The 21,534-nt window shown below is 42.0% G+C and overlaps 1 protein-coding gene across 1 annotated transcript in view; it reads left to right on the top strand.

Moving 5' to 3' along the window:
• The window catches only part of LOC126281510 (myrosinase 1-like), a 180,605-nt gene that overhangs the window by 104,389 nt on the left and 54,682 nt on the right, over positions 1 to 21,534 (top strand). The window contains exon 8 of the mRNA XM_049980533.1: positions 9,556 to 9,703. Within this exon, the coding sequence (XP_049836490.1) occupies positions 9,556 to 9,703 (148 nt within the window). The remainder of the gene's footprint in view (positions 1 to 9,555; positions 9,704 to 21,534) is intronic.

The following is a 21,534-nucleotide window of genomic DNA, read 5'->3' as shown; positions in this document are numbered from 1 at the left end:
AAATCCTTCCAGACCTCTCCAGGAGTAAAACGTGAGTTGGTCATTAGGAATCAAACACGGAACTTCGACGTTACCAGACCACGTGTTGAGGTTGCTTATGCTGCTGTAACATATGTAAGGTATGGTGAAATTAGACGACTAGAAAGGTTGTAAATCAAGATAAATAAGTGCGATGACAACAAAAGGAGAGAAAATTTTAACAAACGAGGGAACTGAAAACTCAACGAAATCTGTCATCCGTCACTGAAACAGCAGGCGACCAATCATCAGACATAACTGTGGGATATAGCGACATCACTGGCAAAGAGAGTTTTACGGATGCAGCCAGCGAAGTGTCTTGAACAGCCAAGAAGAGTTGTGGTAAACGTCTTATTTGTGTTCTCTTTGACAATATGCACTTGAGTCAGTGGTGCGTAAAGGTGCGTAACGTTTGACAGCACTCCACTTGTAACAATACTGGAGTGTACGCTGTCGCTACGTCACTTCCTGTTTCTCTGGCGGAAACACGACCATGCTATCACCATGGCCAGCAAACCAGTTCACGTTGCTGATAAACAGGGGACGTAATATGTTTGGGTAACGTTTAAACGCGCAGTTGGACACATTAACCGCAACGTGACGAGTTAACATTCTAGGAAGGTTATCGTGAAGGAAATCGAGGAGCGTCTGCAAGGAAGGTGAAGGTTGTGTTCCTAGTGTGCTGTCTACGCATACCGAGCAAAAACACTTCTAATCGAATGAACTGGTGCAATTGTTTACACACTGACCTCGTATTTGACAGGAATAGTGATAGAATTCCCCCTCTTCTTTTTTTGTCCTTTTTTCTTGCACACTGAATTTCTCGTATTGTAGTCCACCCTTTCCAACACCACATTTTGACTTCCTCCGCTGAGTACTTACTTTGGGTGTAGGTTATCTGCTGGTGCAAGGCCTTTAACTGGACGCTGTTTCAGCATCTTTGGGGTAGATATGGCTGATATACGCTGATGATCCCAAAAATTATGACCACTGCTCACCGCAAGATTGATTGGCATCTGGCGGCGCAGCGAACACTTGCCGCCGTAAGGAAAACGTACTGGTGTCCAAAGCTCACGCACGAAAGTATTTTTCGCATTATGTGTCACTGCCAAGTAACATAGCACGTCGGAGCTTGGACCATGCTACAGTACAGTACAGACGATGCGACGAACAGAAATGACACTTTTATTCAAAGACGATAATTACACTGAAATTGTCGAAGTTTTTGATGGACCCTGGACACCACGAAAGGCGGGACATAGTTGTTAACATGGTGCGTGACCACCACGGACGGCAGCGCCTGCTTCCATGCTGGCCACAGCGCTGGAGAGGCTCCAGCAGCGCGGTCGGCAACTGCCGGATGATAGATGGTGCACGTGGGAGTGCTGCTCTAGATCTGCCCCAAGCATCCCGCTTGTGCTCGATGGGGCTGACAGAGCGAGGAGGCGCAGTGGTTAGCACACTGGACTCGCATTCGCGAAGACGACGCTTCAAACCCACGTCTCGCCATCCTGATTTAGGTTTTTTCGTGATTACCCTAAATTGCTTCAGGGAAATGGCGGGATGGTTCCTTTGAAAGGGCAGTCTTCCTTCCCTATCCTTCCCTAATCCGCTGGCACAGATGACCTCGCAGTTTGGTCCCCTCCTCCACCCCCTCACCCCCCCCCCCCCTCATAACCCAAATCAAGCAACCAACCAACCTCGATGGGATTTAAGTGGGGGGAACGGGCAGGCCAATCTATTCGCCAAATGTTCTCTCGTTCTGATATCTCCGCCACTTGCCCTGTTGCCATCCATAAAAATGAAAACAGTACCGAATGCAGCCCCGAGACGACACACATGACAAAGGAGTACACGATCTCATTCTAGCAGAGCACCCAAATCCACTTATAGTTTGTCCATTCGTTATGTTCTTTTCGCAATGGCAAATAGTGCTGCCGATGTGCAAGTGTCAATAATGTACTGGTTGTCGGGCAGTCGCCGTAGCTCTGTGGACAGCGAGACCGCGTGCCTTGCAGTCCTGTTAAATGTGATTGCAGTTGCATCCAGAGTTCGACGTGGATCCTTTCTTGAATTTGCACAATGTAGCGGTTATCTCCTTCCAGCAGCAGTGCTTGTGGTTCACAAGCCTCACAATGCTCCCCATGCAAGTGAAACAATGTTGTGAGCAATACCAAACTAGATTACACAAGGCACACTTCGGACATTTCCAGATTGCCGGTGGCTATCCCTGTGTGAGGTCATTCAGATATCGCTTCTGGGTCATGTTGTAATGAACACCAGTACAGTGCATCACAGCTAATCGCTGTTCGACGCGCTGTCTTTTCTCGTTCCTCTGACTGTCTCATTTTGCGAAGCCAGTCACATTTGGGGTCACAGTCACCCTGGCCTCACACCATGTGAGGTGGAGCTTTCTCTGCACGACTTGGAGAATCTCTGGAGACGTGCTCCCGCACTTCCATTCATCTCTATCGAGCAGTTAAAATGTTTATCTATCTCATCCTTAAGTTTTGTAGAGAGGAGCCGGAGGAGGAAAGATTCTAGCGAAGGTATGGACCGCAGCTTGTTATGGCCTGACGATGGCAACGAACGTCTCAGAAATGGAAAAGTGGCTTCCTGTTTGGATGCTATTGTCTTAAGTATCTATGGAAAGTAGGCGACAAGGAATAGGACGTCCACAGCTCGTCAGAAAACATGGAGATTGAAGGCTTGTCTGCTCTGTAAAGCAGGATGGGTGGCCATCTCTGGCAGGTCCGACAACAGAGTGCAATGATATTGCAGGCACAAGTGTTTCGGAGCACAGCGTTAAAATAAACATTCGCAACAGACGCCCACTATATGTTCCCATGTTGACCCAACAGCATTGTAAACTACGATTGCAGTAGGCGTGGTATCATCAAAATTGGACTACGGATCAATGGCAAAGTATAACCTAGTCGAAAGAATCACGTTTCTTGTTACGTCAGATCGTAGGTCGTGACCAGGTATGACATCCAGCCGAACGGCTTCTCATAACATGCAAGCCCTCGCGAACGCTGGGCTGTGAGCAGATCAGCTTCTCGTAACGCGCATGGCGTTGCTGACGCTGCGATGTGGGAGTTATATTGTGCAATGGGGAACCACCATCTGGGCTTCTATGGGGTCTGCGGTAATAATCGAGGGCACCATTACAGCTGTGGGTTATGTGAACATTATTCCGAATCATGATGCATCGCTTTGTGTTTGGCGTCTTCCACGATGGCTATAGCATCTTTCAGCAGTCTGTCTGTCAGAATCGCACTAAAGTGGTCTGAGGAGCATGACAGTGAAGTCACATTAATGTACTGGACACAAAATTCGACTGATCTGAAGCAGATGGAATACATCTGGGGTGCTATCGGGCGCCAGCAACGAGCTCACAACCCGGTGGCCCGTAATTTAAGGTTATTCCGTAATATGTGTGGAAAAGTTGGTGCCGCGTACATCCAGAAACCTATCAAGGACCTGTCGAATCCATGCCATGCAGGATGCTGCTGTATTGCGTCCCACAGGTGGACCAACACGCTGTTTAACAGGGGCTTGCTTCAGTGTATACCTATGTAGTATCGGTAACTTTCTCCACGACACGCCGCCTATTCGTAGCAATTACGAAACTGTCATCTCTACCGGTAGTGGTATTGTCACAAGTAGACCCCAAGGTCCCAGAAGAGGAAACAGACAAAAATCGTTCCTAAACAAAAAGTGTCGCTACAACATACCATCCTGTGCACCATGGCCCTTCACATCACAGACACATATGTCTAATAACCAACCAGACTACAGTTTGATGAACAGTCACGGAACGGAAATTCCACAGCCAGCATCGCAGACAGCGGGAAGAGTAGACAACTGCACTCTACACAGAAAGCATATTATTCCAGTTAAGAAGTGACTGATCTTGGCTAACCTTATCAGGATGATTTTTTTCCTGCGCATGTCCGACATGCGAATGGTAGTGTGGATGTCGTGTGGATGTCCGTACTCGGCATTCAGAAGAAATACGAAATTCATTGAAACTACCGTGGCCGGCCGTGGTGGCCAAGCGGTTCTAGCAGTTACAGTCTGGAACCGCGCGACCGCTACGGTCACAGGTTCGAATCGTGCCTCGGTCATGGATGTGTGTGATGTCCTTAGGTTAGTTAGGTTTAATTAGTTCTGAGTTCTAGGGGACTGATGACATCAGAAGTTAACTGCCGTGAGCCCTGACATGGTGAAGCTCAGCACTGGATATGTGTCTCATCAAATTTTGATTTTCGGGATGTTGCTATGTCGGTCTGAGATAAAACATATTGAAAGTTCTGGACTGACGAACTCAGGCTATGTATTCGTGAAACAGGGTTCGCACAGCAACTTCAGCAGACGCACGTTCCTACATGAAGTTTATTTAAACCAAAACATCAAGAAGAGACCAAGGTGGGGAGTCAGAAGTAGGTTACGTTTTATCATCAGTCTTTGGTGTTGACACTGAAGGAATATCGGACAGACTAACAGAAGTAGTATAAAAATACATGCATTGGAAATACTGATATTTATTTACCTATTCTTCGTTTGGTCTAACAGATTTTTGGCTGCAAGCCTTCTCTTACATAGGACCTGGATCCACAGCTACAAAAATATTACGAAACACCCTCAGTTTCTACCTGTAGTTCTGGTTCATTTATGTACATATGGTAAATTACTATGAGAACAATTATAACTGCCAATACAAATGTGAAAACATGCGTATGGTGTGACCGTTAAACAACTACAAAAATAAATCGAAACCATCTGGGAGACTGAACAAATACCAGAAGAGTGGAAAATAGCGCATATTTTTCCGTTACATAAAAGGGGGGCAAAAGAGGCGTAACCACTTGCAGTGGGATATCTCTCCTCTCAGTGGCGTACCGGTGTATAAACCTGCTTAACAGATTATAAAATCAAGTGGATGAGAATACCAGGTTTAGAAGAGGAAGTTCTTGTGTCGAAAATGTATTAAACCTAAAGCTCTTAATCATGTATCAGAACCTTCGAGTCCAAAATCTTTATGTAGATTTTAAAAAAAGCCTGTGACTCCGTCTGTAGAGGTACCGTGTTGAGTGTCCTAGAACCAATTGGAGCTGACAATAAAGCAATGGCAATCATTAAGTAAACTTTCACTAATATAATTTCCAAAGTTAAAATTTTAGGTGAAATATTAAAATCTTACCGAATTAAAACAGCCGTGAAGCACGAGGATGGACTGTCTACAGTGTTATTCAATTGCGTACTGGATACAGTAGAACGAGAATGGAGAGAAAGAACAGAGGAAGAGCCAATAAATGAAGTGAATCTTTGGAGAAAGAGAGGCAATCTTGAAACTGACTACTTACTTCTGCTGATAAGTTATCAGTTTTAGCAGAGAAACAAAAAGGTGCAACGCAACAGATAAACATTCTCCAAGAGGTAGCAGAAATCACTGGATTATAAATTTTGTTTGAGAAAACTGCATGCATGACGAACCTTAAAGGAAACATATGAATCAAAATATGTAAAAATTAAGTTTCAGGATTTAAATACTCGGGAGAGAAAATCCAGCTGAATGCGCTGGACAAATCAGATAACATAAAAGGAGTCATGAAAATGGAAACAACATACCACTTAAGAATGAACATGTGCAATAAAAGCGTCTTCTCCGTTAGTACAAAACTAAGACATTACATTATGGTTATTAAACAGCGTGGCTTTATGGTGGCAAAAGTCCTCACTACAAACAGGGCCAAAGAGGTAAATAATTTATACGAGGAAGAAGAAGAATAACTGGAAAAATTTCGGGTCCAAAGCATGGTACTGGGATTAGGAAATCTAGTAGCAACAAGGAGGTGAATGAAAAAGCTGGAAGACATTTTATATCCACTAAAAAAAACTGAATACAAAGAGGCTGACGAAAAGAATACTAAACTTCTGTCGCAAAAATCCAGAAACCCAAGCTCGTGGTTTATAGAAGTTAAGAAATATCTACAGAAGTCGGGAATAACAGTCAAAGAAATTGAAATCAGACATGAATTTAGGGAAATAGCATAAAGTGTCGAGGACTTTCAAAAGAAAACACAAAAGAAGACAGACGCAATAAAATTGAGGTATCTACCTAAAGATGGCAGATGGAAGTCCAACGAAAATATGAGCAGCGGAACAGGATGATTAGGAAACCGTTGAAAGGACGTGATGAAATAGAGAAGAGAAGGATGCAAGCACAGTTAATAAGAGAACTATAACAAGATTCCTAGGAAAAAAAGTAACACAGAATTTGAAGTAGCTATTGCCACAAAATGCTGCAGTTTGAGACTTCAGAACAGTGATTTGATTTCCAGACATTATAGTCTTATTCAGGTGAAATGAGGTTTAAATCCATGTCCGCCCACCCTGATCTAGATTCCTTTCCGATTTGCTTCAGTAATTTCAGGTGAATGTCAGGATGATTGCTTCAACAAGGCTGTGGCTTACTACTTTCTGCAGCGTTGTCCAACGGAACCAGTGTTCAGTCCCTGCTGAATTCAATTATCGTGACGGCAGAGTGAGTGTGCAACGTGTACACATATTTTGTGTGATATCAAAACTGCTTCCTTAATTGTTAGGACCCAGAGACTGGTAAAAAAAGGTCCTGGTTATACTGTATTTTTATAACACGCGAGCCAATTTCATATGTCTGTCTTTTGTTTGTATTTGTGGTTGCTTTAATACTTTTAGACTCTCATTTATATTGACCAAATGAAATATTGCATTTATATCCATTGCCCATCGAGACAGTCTATTGTGTGTATTGAGGGTGAGGGGTAGGGGGGGGGGAATGAAAGGCAAATGGGGAAGGGGCCTAACAAGTTTAGCACTAATTTTAAAGTGATTCATTATATTAACGCGTTTAAAATATTAATGGCCGGCTGGTGTAGCCGTGCGGTTCTAGGCGCTTCTGTCTGGAACCGCGTGACCGCTACGGTCGCAGGTTCGAATACTGCCTCGGACATGGGTGTGTGTGATGTTCTTAGCTTAGTTAGGTTTAAGTAGTTCTAAGTTCTAGGGGACTGATGACCTCAGATGTTAAGTCCCACAGTGCTCAGAGCCAAAATATTAATGAGGGAGTTAGTAACCATCGTGTTTGAAGTCTCCGACGGTAGAAAAATGATAAAATAACATGAATTCTGCTTCTAAATTGTTTTTTTGCTTACCTCTTGAGCCACCACGTGTAACTATGAATTATTGATTAATATACTGAAGTTCCTGCGTTTTAGAAAGCGCGATTTTATTTTTGTGATCTGACTAGGATAAAGTCTATGGGACAACCGAACGCACTTGCCGCGTCTACTCTGAAAATATTGCCGCAGAGCTCAAAAATACATGCAGGGTGGTGGGAAATGATGTTCACAACTCGCGGGCACTCCTCAAGTCACCGTACGACACGCTTCTTTTTTTTTTTTTTTTCTTAAGTTGTCCGTCTTCCTCACAGGGATGTATGCTAATTCCAAATGCAGTGTTATTCAGTGAACTAAACTATAACTCTCATCCTTTCTGAATTCCTTTCCAAACATATATTTTTCAATGCAGCAGAGATGACGCACTTTCTGTTTGTTGTTTCAAAACCTAATATTTTCGACATCAAACACTATACAGTGTGTTAACTGTAATTTTGGCCTATTACTAGAGCAGACTATAGGGAGCAGAAGAACCAAGCATGAGCTCCACAAAGACCGCCACGGGTTGAGGAGCGATGTGGGAGAAGAGGTAACAAGCCACAGAAGGCACATTAAAGTGTGGTCCATGCTTCCACAATAGCCAAACGAAAGCACAGAGGCAAAAATCGCTTAAATATTGTTCGTAATAAAAACTGAAGTCGTACTATATATTGACATGTTTAACAAAGGTCCCAACTGGAAGAATTGCATACAGTTACGATACGGAAGGGAAAAAAAAGAAATACAGTGAAGTACAAAACAGTAACACGGCAGTCAAAAATGGCTGTCTTACACAGTACTCTCAGCAAAGTAACAGTGGCTGCAACCAGAAACAAATGAGCAACGGCCGGAGCCTTCTGACATGGCGATTCTGGTCTCGGGAGATGATCGGCGACTTACGGTTAACACACACTGCGTTTGTTGGAACACGTGAGGCAGTACTGACCTTACGACTTATCTTAGATGAAAGATTAAGGAAAAGCAAACCAACGTTTCTAGCATTTGTAGACTTAGGGAAAGCTTTTGACAATGTTGACTGAAATACTCTCTTTCAAATTCTAAAGGTGGCAGGTGTAAAATGCAGGGAGCGAAAGGCTATGGTTTAAATGGCTCTGAGCACTATGGGACTTAACATTATGGTCATCAGTGCCGTAGAACTTAGAACTACTTAAACCTAACTAACCTAAGGACGTCACACACATCCATGCCCGAGGCAGGATTCGAACCTGCGACCGTAGCGGTCACGCGGTTCCAGACTGAAGCGCCTAGAACCGTGAAGCGAAAGGCTATTTACAATTTGTACAGAAGCCAGATGGCAGTTATAAGAGTCGAGGGGCACGAAAGGGAAGCAGTGGTTGGGAAGGGAGTGAGACAGGGTTGTAGCCTTTCCCCGATGTTATTTAATCTCTATATTGAGCAAGCAGTAAAGGAAACAAAAGAAAAATTCGGAGTAGGTATTAAAATCCATAGAGAAGAAATAAAAACTTTGAGGTTCGCCGAAAACACTGCAATTCTGTCAGAGACAGCAAAGGACTTGGAAGGGCAGTTCAACGGAATGGACAGTGTCTTGAAAGGAGGATAAAAGATGAACATCAATAAAAGAAAAACGAGGATAATGGAATGTAGTCGAATTAAGTCGGGTGATGCTGAGGGAATTAGATTAGGAAATGAGACGCTTAAAGTAGTAAATGAGTTTTGCAATTTGGGGAGCAAAATAACTGATGATGGTCGAAGTAGAGAGGATATAAAATGCAGACTGGCAATGGCAAGGAAAGCGTTTCTGAAGAAGAGATATTTGTTAACATCGAGTATAGATTTAAGTGTTAGGAAGTCGTTACTGATAGTATTTGTATGGAGTGTAATCATGTATGGAAGTGAAACATGGACGATAAATAGTTTGGACAAGAAGAGAATAGAAGCTTTCGAAATGTGGTGCTACAGAAGAATGCTGAAGATTAGATGGGTAGATCACATAACTAATCACGAAGTACTGAACAGAATTGGGGAGAAGAGGAGCTTGTGACACAACTTGATCGGATCGGTTGGTAGGACATGTTCTGAGGCATCAAGGGATCACAAATTTAGTATTGGAGGGCAGCGTGGTGGGTAAAAATCGTAGAGGGAGACCAAAAGATGAATATACTAAGCAGATTCAGAAGGATGTAGGTTGCAGCAGGTACTGGGAGATGAAGAAGCTTGCACAAGATAGAGTAACATGGAGAGCTGCATCAAACCAGTCTCAGGACTGAAGACCACAACAACAACAACGCTTGACCAAAGAATACAACAGGAAGGAGAGAGTCTCGCTGACACCCGTCTGCATTTCCCGTTTCAGGCAGGGATCTGGGCGCACCCCATCTACACGAAACAAGGAGACTATCCAGAGGTGGTGCGCACTAGGGTCGACGCCAACAGCAAGGCGGAGGGTCGGCTACGCACCCGGCTGCCGCCGCTCACACCGGAGGACATCAACTACATCCGTGGTGAGACACCAACGGCCCCTTTCTGTTGCAATAACTATAATTATACGTTCAGTGCCACAACACAAGTCAGTCGGCCCACAGACCGCTGTCTTACCAGTCCCCCTGTTAAAGACACCTGGAGTCCGTAGCTTCCTTCATAGACCACGTTTCCTTAGTCGCTCCGGACTCCATTCCCTCACCAATTTTGAACAACTATTATCATCCATTCATTCTAAATGACCATACCAAATACCCTCTACTAAAGTTACGTTGTAGTTTCCTATCAGGTCTCGGCGAAGTGCAGCAGCAGTAAGCAGGTAAATAAAACGGCAGTAGATGCAAATCGTTATTTTGTGTTCACTATATTGGTGCGGATTGGTCACCATTTGTTGATTGAAACACACCCAACAAATAATTGATTGCAAGTGCTACTCTGAGATGAAGAACTTGGCGCGGGAGACAAATTCGTGGAGGGCAACATCAAACCAGTCAGAAGACAGATTGTTGTTGTTATTGTTGTGGTCTTTAGTTCTGAGACTGGTTTCATGCAGCTCTCCACGCTACTCTATCCTGTGCAAGCTTCTTCATCTCCCAGTACCTACTGCAACCTACGTCCTTCTGAATCTGCTTAGTGTATTCATCTCTTGGTCTCCCTCTACGATTTTTACCCACCACGCTGCCCTCCAATACTAAATTTGTGATCCCTTGATGCCTCAGAACATGTCCTACCAACCGATACGATCAAGTTGTGTCACAAGCTCCTCTTCTCCCCAATTCTGTTCAGTACTTCATGATTAGTTATGTGATCTACCCATCTAATCTTCAGCATTCTTCTGTAGCACCACATTTCGAAAGCTTCTATTCTCTTCTTGCCCAAACTATTTATCGTCCATGTTTCACTTCAATACATGGCTACACTCAATACATATACTTTCAGAAACGACTTCCTGACACTTAAATCTATACCCGACGTTAGCAAATTTCTCTTCTTCAGAAACGCTTTCCTTGCCATTGCCAGTCTACATTTTATACCCTCTCTACTTCGACCATCATCTGTTATTTTGCTCCCCAAATAGCAGAACTCCTTTACTGCTTTAAGTGTCTCATTTCCTAATCTAATTCCCTCAGCATCACCCGACTTAATTCGACTACATTCCATTACTCTCGTTTTGCTTTTGATGATGTTAATCTTATATCCTCCTTTCAAGACAATGTCCATTCCGTTCATCTGTTCTTCCAAGTCCTTTGCTGTCTCTGACAGAATTACAATGTCATCGGCGAACCTCAAAGTTTTTATTTCTTCTCCATGGATTTTAATACCTATTCCGAATTTTTCATTTGTTTCCTTTACTGCTTCCTCAATATACAGATTAAATAACATCGGGGAGAGGCTACGACCCTGTCTCACTCCCTTCCCAACCACTTCTTCCCTTTCGTGTCCCTCGACTCTTATAACTGCCAGCTGGTTTCTGTACAAATTGTAAATAGCCTTTCGCTCCCTGTATTTTACCCCTGCCACCTTCAGAATTTGGGAGATTATTCCAGTCAACATTGTCAAAAGCTTTCTCTAAATCTACAAATGATAGAAACGTAGGTTTGCCTTTCCTTAATCTAGCTTCTAAAATAAGTCGTAGAATCAGTATTGCCTCACATGTTCCAACATTTCTACGAAATCCAAACTGATCTTCCCCGAGGTCGGCTTCTACCAGTTTTTCCATTCGTCTGTGAGGAATTCGCATTAGTATTTCGCAGCCGTGACTTATTAAACTGATAGTTCGGTAATTTTTACATCTGTCAACGCCTGCTTTCCTTAGGATTGGAGTTATTATATTCTTCTTGAAGTCTGAGGGTATTTCGTCTGTCTCATACATTTTCCTCACCAGATGGTAGAGTTTTGTCAGGACTGGCTCTCCCAAGGCCGTCAGTAGTTCTAACGGAATGTTATCTACTCCCGGGGCCTTGTTTCGACTTAACGTCTTTCAGTGCTCTCTCAAACGCTTCACGCAGTATCATATCTCCCATTTCGTCTTCATCTACATTCTCTTCCATTTCCGTAATATTGTCCTCAAGTACCTAGCCCTTGTATAGACCCTCTACATACTCTTTCCACCTTTCTGCTTTCCCTTCTTTGTTTAGAACTGGGTTTCCATCTGAGCTCTTGATATTCATACAAGTCGTTCTCTTTTCTCCAAAGGTCTCTTTAATTTTCCTGTAGGCAGTATCTATCGTATCTCTAGTGATAAGCTTCTATATCCTTACATTTTTCCTCTAGCCATGCCTGCTTAGCCATTTTGCACTTCCTGTCGATCTCATTTTTGAGACGTTTGTATCCCTTTTTGCCTGCTTCATTTACTGCATTTTTATATTTTCTCCTTTCGTCAATTAAATTCAATATTTCTTCTGTCACCCAAGGATTTCTATTAGCCCTCGTCTTTTTACCTACTTGATCCTCTGCTGCCTTCACTACTTCATCCCTCAAAGCTACCCATTCTTCTTCTACTGTTTTTCTTTCCCCCATTCTTGTCAGTTGTTCCCTGAAACTCTGTGCAATCTGTAGTCAGTTTATCCAGGTCCCATCTCCTCAAGGTGGGAAAAAGGTCGCCATTTAGAGATACTTTCTCAGTAAATGTTAGTGGCTGCTTGGTGATGCACTACAGTAGTATGTCTATGTTCGTTCTGGAACACTTTGAAAACGCACATACGCAACGAGTACGCTTACTACACCCACGCTCTGGCCGTTGTCCACGGTCAGGCAGCCGACCAGATTTGTCGTTTACGTACACTCACACAAACACACATATGCACACATACACAGACACACACAAACACATACATACACACACAATGTTTATATTTACAGTTTTCTCTGGGCATGTGTACAAGATGTTAAAATTTGCATAATTTCTTACGAATTATCAGTTCAAGTATTAAAAGGGTCGTTTTACGCCGGTTGAGGTGGAAAAAATCACCTTGCGTGTGTCGTTTTCCAGTGTGTTGTGCAAGTGTAGGTTAGTTCGATTTGTGTTCCACGGAAATAGGTCGATCGGTCAACCACTAACAAAGTTCGATATAAGTACCACGGAGATAGTTCGTTATGTGTACGACGTCCTGTGTACCACGATACATAAAGTCTGTTGCTATCCTTCGACTTTACCAGAAGAGTGGCGGCGGCAAGGGGAACTGGAGAGAAATGTAGCAGCCAAGATTACTGATCCCTTGCAGTAATGGGAACTCAATTAAAAAGGTAGCAGGTAAGAGCTCGCATGTGAGGTCGCAAATTTTGGAAATGGAAGACGTACCACCAATATCTGCTTCTGAGAAACTGCACTTTACGTATTCTAAAAAATTCCGTTGACCAGTTTGCGGTGTATCCTTTGTCAAAGACTGTCTTCTGTTTGCTAACACAGACATAAACGCCAGTTTTAAGTTTCGAAGGACGTTGAGAAATCAATTTTACTTTATTATACGCCTCCGCTGGCTGCATTTTAATTGTCCTGTGTTTTGTATGATTATATTTCTTTACGAATCATTGTACAGTATTAGTCAATTTGTAGGAGCCATGAGCAGTAAATTTTCTGAACATAAGACTCTTTAGAGTTCTGCTGAAACGTTCAACTACGGAAGCTTTCATATTTGAAAAAGTGGACTAATGATTAATTCTGAGATGTTGCATTAACTTTTTGAAACTAGTATTGTAGAATTATTTCCCAAGATCAGTTTGTAAGTGTACTGGAACCCGCCTGCTATCTGTGTAAATTTTTTTAGACGCGTTTGCAACTGCAACACCGCCTTTAGTCTTTAGAGCAGCAAGTCATGACTATTTGGAATGAACATCAACCACTGTTAATAAATATTTATATCCAGAATCCCATTTAGAATATGCAATCATGTCAATTAACTATGCTTGATGGAGGTTGCCAAATTCTTTTGAGATAACTGCCCACCTAGGATACGTTCAATGGGCAGGACGATGAAGCTCATCAGCAATCGCAGCTTGCATCTCTCTTTAACTTGATGCATATTGAAAACATCTGCCCAAGCCTAGTTCAACGCCATTGGCTTACTCAGCAAAAGGGGACCACTACTGTTCGTAATAACGTCTCTACTCAGGTATTAGGGGAAATGGAATAAAGGTGGACGACAAAATGAAAGAATCGCAGAGGCAATTACAGTCTGTTCGGGAGTAAAACAAAGAAATGTGGGAGGAAAACAAACAAATTTAGGAGAAAATCGAAACTAAATTGAACACGTTAACAGATACTGTCAATAATTTGCGATCCGAGCTTACTGAGATGTTTGATGAAAAACATGATCAGCTCAGAGAGGGATGTAAAGTCAAACGCGAAGAAATAGAAACGGAAACCCAAGAATTTCGGACCCACGTTGACAAAAAAATGCAAGCAAATAAGTGAACTGGTTAGTATAGCTCTTGAGAAAACAGAGGCACAAAATGATGAGATCATTAAAATCTATAATACAAGCAAGAAGAACAAAAGTCGATGCGTATTATGGTTAACGGCGTACGGATCTAGTGCACGGATTGAACAATGAAGTAGACAAAATCCGTAACACAACTACTGGCAGTGAAGAAAAGTCAGTCGCATTTAGTAAAGAGAATTTCCGTAACGAAATTAATGCTGTGAGTTCAGAACTCACAGAAGTTACGACTTTAAATCACAAATTTAATTGAAATATCTGCAACTAGTGACAAAAGACTACTAGTGGTCCACAGCAATTAGGGGCAAACAATATGAAAACTGTCAAGAAAAAAATTGGAAATATGAAAACGCGCTTATTTTTCGTAAATCAAGTTAAAGTGCCACCGCCAGCATGTGAACAGATGAGAAGAAACGCCGATTCCAAGAACTATCCCACTGAAGATGCATTAAAGTAAAATGCAAGACAGTCTAAAGGAAATAAAATACACTGCAGCAAGAAAAGACAGTTTTTGTTTATAAAACGAATATCTCTTCGCAACGTTCGCTCGAAAAGTCGTTGAAATGGATCTGCGTTCACTGATAACAGAAATACCTGTCAATTTTAGAGCTTCATAGGCACGTTGAACAGTCCGCGTTGATATACCAACAAATCTATCTGTACATTGAGCAAATAGTATAGACAAAAAAAAGAGATATTCCATAGGTCAACATTAGCGCGGTCGTGTTATTAATGCTTATATCCTCATAAAAAATGAGTGACTCAGAATGTAAAAATTGGTCGATTCACTTTCTTTCTTGGTTAAAACTACTTCAAATCATTTCCAAATGATTTCACTGGTCTTGTCAGTCCTCCACAGACGTTCGTTAATACACTTTCGAATCTTCTTCTAATAAATTTTTAAATTTTGTAACACATCTTTCACTCGTGGTATATAGAGGAAACGTTGTGAGCCACGTTTCTTGTATTATTCATAAGTGATCTACCATAATATGTAGCAAAACGTTTGACTGTAATCAAATGTTGGCTAATAATTCAAATACTATTATCAACTTGGCTCATAGAGCAGACTCTCCAGTTCCGCAAACATAGTCATGGATATAGACTAACTGATTTAAAATATCACAACATTTCGTACCTTTAGAATAAAATATTCTTTCTTTTTTTAAAATTACAGTTATTAAATCTCAGCGTAACTGATCACCTCTGCCTCGCTCGTTGACATGCAACAAACAAAATAAACACTAGTGTGTAACTTGATTTATTAATTCAACCTTAGTACATTAAAGGCATTATTTGTAATTGACACGAACACACCTAACGTCACTCAGCTCTCCATGAACTTAGTTCGCCGTAACGTTTGTCACACTACACTCTACCTCTCAGTAGCTACCAATTCGTTCTCTTCCACCTGCATCATTTTTCTGGTTTATTCATTTCAGATGTCGAATCTTCAGACTCCAGTACTCCGTCTCTTCTACTACATTTCCATGGATAGCAGTTGACGCTTTTGTCCCTTTCTTATTTTTCAAACTTCTGCCTCATACAAGGACACAATTTCTACTTTTGTGTTGTATATAACCTTTCTAGTTTTCTTTGTGATCTTATTGCTCTCAGGGACCGAGTTCAAGTGTTAAATCTTATTTTTAACCTCTTCTATACTCTTTTCATTCACAGATACATTTACACCTAGAAATCTAAAAGAAAAATAACGTTTGTTGCTAAAATTCCCAGCTTTTAAATCATGTTGTTCATGACAACCCTCTATTATTTACTTATTTTTCTTTGTGTTTAGTTTTAAACCTCACTTATCCTATGTTTCAAACAGATTCATCTATATTTAGCTTCAGTTGGCACTATCTTTGGCAGTTATCACCTGTTCACCAGCGAATAGGAGAAAGTGTAGTTTATCTTCTACCAATGACACTCGCTGCAGCCTACAATTTATTGCTACTTATGTGCAATATTTCTTCCACATGAATTTTGAGCAAGGAGGCAATGGACAGGCCTTTTGAAGCCCTTTGCTAATTTCCAACAGTTCTGATAAGATATTGCCCTGTTTCACAGGTATGGTGTTTCCAAATTATAGGGCCCTCGTAAATTAATATAGGGTATTTATACAAAAAACCAACGGCCTTGCTGCAGTGGTAATACCAGTTCCATTCAAATCCCAGAAATTGAACGCTGTTGGGTTTGATTAGTAGACCGTCTCGGTCTTCCAAGTGCTGTTGGCAATCGGGGTCCACTCAGCCTTTGTGAGGCCCACAGAGGAGCTGCCTGGCTGAGAAGCAGCGACTCCGGTCACTAAAACTGACACACGGCCAGGAGAACGGCGTGCTGACCACGTGCCTCTCTACGTCCGCATCCTGTGACTCCTGCTGGACGAGGGTGATACGACGGTCTTCCGGCACTTCCGAGGCTTGTTAGCACAGACTTTAGATTTTTTTATTGAAATAAAATTATTCAAATGGCTCTGAGCTCTATGGACTTAACATCTGAGGTAATCAGTCCCCTAGAACTTAGAACTACTTAAACCTAACTAACCTAAGGACATCACATACACCCATGCCCGAGGCAGGATTCGAACCTGCGACCGTAGCGGTCTCGCGGTTCCAGAATGAAGCGCCTAGAACCGCTCAGCCACTGCAACCAGCTAAAATTATTCGTCACGCTCGGCCACAACTAATTTAATCAGACTTTAATATTACTTGTACCATATTGTTTGTTGTATAACGTTGTTTTCTCGCCTGTGGAGTACAACCTTACTGAACAGGTTGCCACAGAACTAGAAATTAGCGCCACATATGCCTACTAACTATTGCTCGTTCTTGTGCTGACTGTGAAGGATATACTGTACTGTCTTTCTTAAAGTACGGTAAGAAATAACTCTTGCATCATTAAGAAACACCATTGATAATGCTTTTACTATTCGTACCTTAAGAGTATCCGATTCATGAGTGTTTATTCGTGTTTCCACAAAATTGTATGAAGTAGATGACATTGCGACGGCATAATGCTTCGAAGAGGACCCACAAAATTTCTGTGTGCATCGATCTTACACATATAAGATAACGGCGGACTTTACGTATGCAGGACCTCTTCCTACTTCATCTAAAGAGGAATAAAACACCTTTGAGAAAGCCTATTGGAATTTGGTCGTTGGCCAGTTGCAAATCGCTGAGTAATCTCATTAAAATTGTCTTCTGATGAACCCACTTCAATTTGTGACGGTGTCGATAACAGTGGTAATGATTGTCGGAAGGACTAACTCAGCGTATAGAAAAGTTAAAACGACTTGCGGTGAAATTAAAAGCAAGGGTGGTAACATTAAGAGTGCAATGGGAATTCCACTATTAATCGCAGAGGAGAGGGCGGTAAGGTGGAAAGAGGACACTGAAGTCCTCTATGAGGGGAAAGACTCGTCTGATTTCATAGAACAACAGCCGGCCGCGGTGGTCTAGCAGTTCTAGGCACTCAGTCAGGAACCGCGAGACTGATACGGTCGCAGATTCGAATCCTGCCTCAGGCATGGGTGTGTGTGATGTCCTTAGGTTAGTTGGCTCTGAGCACTATGGGACTTAACATCTATGGTCATCAGTCCCCTAGAACTTAGAACTACTTAAATATAACTAACCTAAGGACATCACACAACACCCAGTCATCACGAGGCAGAGAAAATGCCCGACCCCGCCGGGAATCGAACCCGGGAATCCGGGCGTGGGAAGCGAGAACGCTACCGCACGACCACGAGCTGCGGACTTAGGTTGGTTAGGTTTAAGTTGTTCTAAGTTCTAGGAGACTGATGACCACCGATTTTAAGTCCCATAGTGCTCAGAGCCATTTGAACCATAGAACAACAAACAGGAGTCGATACTGGAGAGATAGACGATCCAGTCTTAGAATCAGAATTTAGAAGAGCTTTGGAAGACTTAAAATCAAATATGGCAGAAGGGACAGACAACATTCCACCAGCATTTCTAAAATCATTTGGACAAGCGTTAACAAAACGACTATTCGCTTTGATGTGTAGAATGTTTGAGTCTGGCGACATTATATCTGACTTTCGGAAGAATGTCATTCACACGATTTTGAAGCCTGAAAGAGCTGACAAGTCCGGAAATTACAGCACAATCAGCTTCGCAGCTCAAGCAACCGAGTTTCTAACAAGAATAATACAGAGAAGAACGGAAAAGGAAATTGAGGAGGTGTCAGATGACGATCAGTTTGTCTTCAGGAAAGGTGAAATCAAATGGCGCGTGACGAGGGGCTCCCGTCGCGTAGACCGCTCACCTGGTGCAAGTCTTTCTATTTGACGCCACTTCGGCGACTTGGGCGTCGATGGGGATGAAATGATAATGATGAGGACAACACAACACCCAGTCCCTGAGCGGAGAAAATCTCCGACCCCTCGGTAGCTGAGTGGTCAGCGCGACGGACTGTCAATCCTAAGGGCGCGGGTTCGGTTCAGGAAAGGTAAAAGCACCAGAGAGGCAGTTCTGGCGTTGCAGTTGATAATGAAACCAAGGCTAAAGAAAAATCAAGGCACGTTCCTTGGATCTGTCGGACTGGAAAATGCGTCCGACAATACCAAATTGTGCAAGATTTTCGAAATCCTGAGAAGAATAAGGGTAAGGTGTGGGGAAAAACGAGCAATATACAATATTTTCAAGAACCAAGGGGAAATAATAAGAGTGAAAAACCAGGAACGAAATACATGGAATAAAAACGGTGTAAGACAGGGATGTAGTATTTCGCTCCTGCTATTCAATTTATGCTTCGAAAAAGCAATAGCTCAAATAAAAGAAACGTTGAAGAGCGGGATTAAAATGCAAGATGAAAGGGTCTCAGTGTTAAGATTCCCAGACGATATTACTATCCTCAGTGAAAGTGAAGAAAAATTACAGGACACGTTGAACGAAACGAACAGTCTAATGGCTAAAGAATGTGGATTGCCAGGAAATCGAAGAAAGGCGAAAGTAATGAGAAGCCACAGAAATTTGAACAGCGAGAAACTTAACATCAGAATCGATGATAACGAATTAGATGAAGTTAAGGAATACTGCAATCTAGGCAGAAAAATAACCCATGACAGACGGAGCAAAAAGGACATCAGAACCAGACTAGCACTGGCAAAAAGGGCATTTCTGGCACGAAAAGTCCACTGGTATCAAACATATACCTCAATTTGACAACGAATTTCGAGAACATACACGTGGAGCATAGCACTGAATAGTGGTATAAAATGGGCTATGGGAAAACCGAACAGAAGAGAATCGAAGCATTTGATATGAGGTCCTACAGACGTATGTTGCAAATTAGGTGGACTGATAAGGAAAGGAATGAGAAGGTTCTGTGCAGAATCAGAGAGGATAGGAATATGTGGAAAATACTGACAAGAATAAGGGACAGGAGGTCAGGACCAGGCACCAGGGAAAAACTTCCATGGTACTAGACGGAGCTGTAGAGCGGACAAACTTAAGGGAAGACAGAGATTGAAACACACCCAACAAATAAAAGGTGCAAGTGCTACTCTGAGATGAAGAACTTGGCACAGGAGAGAAATACGTGGAGGACAACATCAAACCACCCAGAAATATGACTTAAAAAAAAAAGATCTTACATGATATTTTACAGACAGATTTTAAAGAATGGTTCTCTGTAACTGACTGATGTGATTTGATGGACAACCAGTTAACTGAGCATATTGAATTACAGCGTCGTCTTACAGGGCCTCTTCTCTAGACTTCCCTCATTACTTGAAGAGGTTTCTTTTGACCACAAGGACGGCCATCGAAAGACAACTTTTAGTGTCCCATCTCGGCTGTTTTTGACAAGTATTCACTTGATTACGTCATGCACGATATTGTGGGCCTTATAGGCCATTTTAAAGCGCAGTCTACAAAAAACAAAGCGAAGATGGGTGAAGTATAGTTTTAGCTTACTGATGTACAAAAATGATATTTCACAATGGACAGATTAAAATAATTGTACTTATATGTATGAATGTGTTGAACAATTATATAGGATGAGTCAAAAAGAACTTTATAAATTTGGAATGATATAGATTTATTGAGCAATTTACAGAATCGTTAGATGTGTTATTTTGTAGCAAAGAACCTAAAGTTTCATATAAAACTGTCAAGCGTCATTTTGGTTTGATGCGACTAGCATTTGTGATGTGGTAAACATCCCACCGGTAATCAATTTCTTCTCACACTCGATGCAGCTAATTGGGCGTAACTTGTGAAGTGGCAGCATAGATTCAGTTTTTCAGGTCAACTAATTTGTTTGGTCGAGGAGAAAGATACTCACGTTCTTTAACGAAACCCCGAGAAAGGAATTCAGTGGTGTCAAGTCTGGGAAGCGAGTTGGCCATACAGCTGGCATTTCATGGCCAATCCACCGGCGTGGGAAGCGACTGACGAGGTAACATCAAACTTCCGTGAGAAAATGATGTGGTGCACCGTCTTACCGGCTGTGAACCAGCCCATCTCAGTCATCTGCATTTATTTGTGGAATTAAAAAGTTTCCAAGCATATCCAGATATTAAACTTCCTAACAGATTAAAATTGTAAACATATCCAGATACACAACACCAGTTACTGTTTTCTCCATGAAGGGAAAAAGACAATAAACTTTCAATTTGCTAAGAGCACAAAACATATTAACTTTGGGGCTGTTATTAACGTGTTGGAGGGTTGAATATCGATTTTCGCTGCCCTATATTTACGCTGAGGAGACGTTGCACGGTTCGTTTCATGAAACCAAAACACACAGTTAGTACGCCTCGTACCATTTTAACTGTGCGCTATGTGCCACTGATGGTGGCGAAATGGAGTGCTGACGCTCAACGGGAATCAAACTTGAGGCTGTTTGCTGCAAAATGACACGACTACCGATTCTGTAAGTTAGCTCAATAAATTTCTGTAACATTCTACATTTGTAAAGTCCCTTTTGACTCACGCTGTACTGTTACTGAACGAAGGATATAGCCAGTCAGGAAGCGAGCACATATAGCGCAAGCCTTAGAATGAAAACCAGAAAATTTATTGCGTGCAGTAACAATCGGTTTCATCCCTAATGCCACGTTATAGGACACTAAATGAGTTCGCTTTCGTTGTCGGAAGCCAACTGTCAGTTCTGCCCACGCTGGAAACAGTTACGAGAAAGGTACAGCAATATGAATCAGTTTGTCCATAAATCGACACATGAGTTAGAGACGTAATGCAGTACTATATGCTACTAGAAGCATATTAAAAGATCGAAATTGTAAAAAAAAAATCGAAATCTAGAGAACAGCGTGCCAAGACATGAATTGAGTCTGCAGAATACGGTGAAATCCATTCAAAGGGAGGAGGAAGACTTTATTACATTTTTGATGTAAAATAATGAGAAACATAATTCTGCCATATGGT

The sequence above is a fragment of the Schistocerca gregaria genome, chromosome 7, assembly GCF_023897955.1.
Source record: "Schistocerca gregaria isolate iqSchGreg1 chromosome 7, iqSchGreg1.2, whole genome shotgun sequence".
Lineage (NCBI taxonomy): Eukaryota > Metazoa > Arthropoda > Insecta > Orthoptera > Acrididae > Schistocerca > Schistocerca gregaria.
The sequence above is the reverse complement of the archived record's forward strand: the minus strand, read 5'-3'. Positions and strand labels throughout refer to the sequence as shown.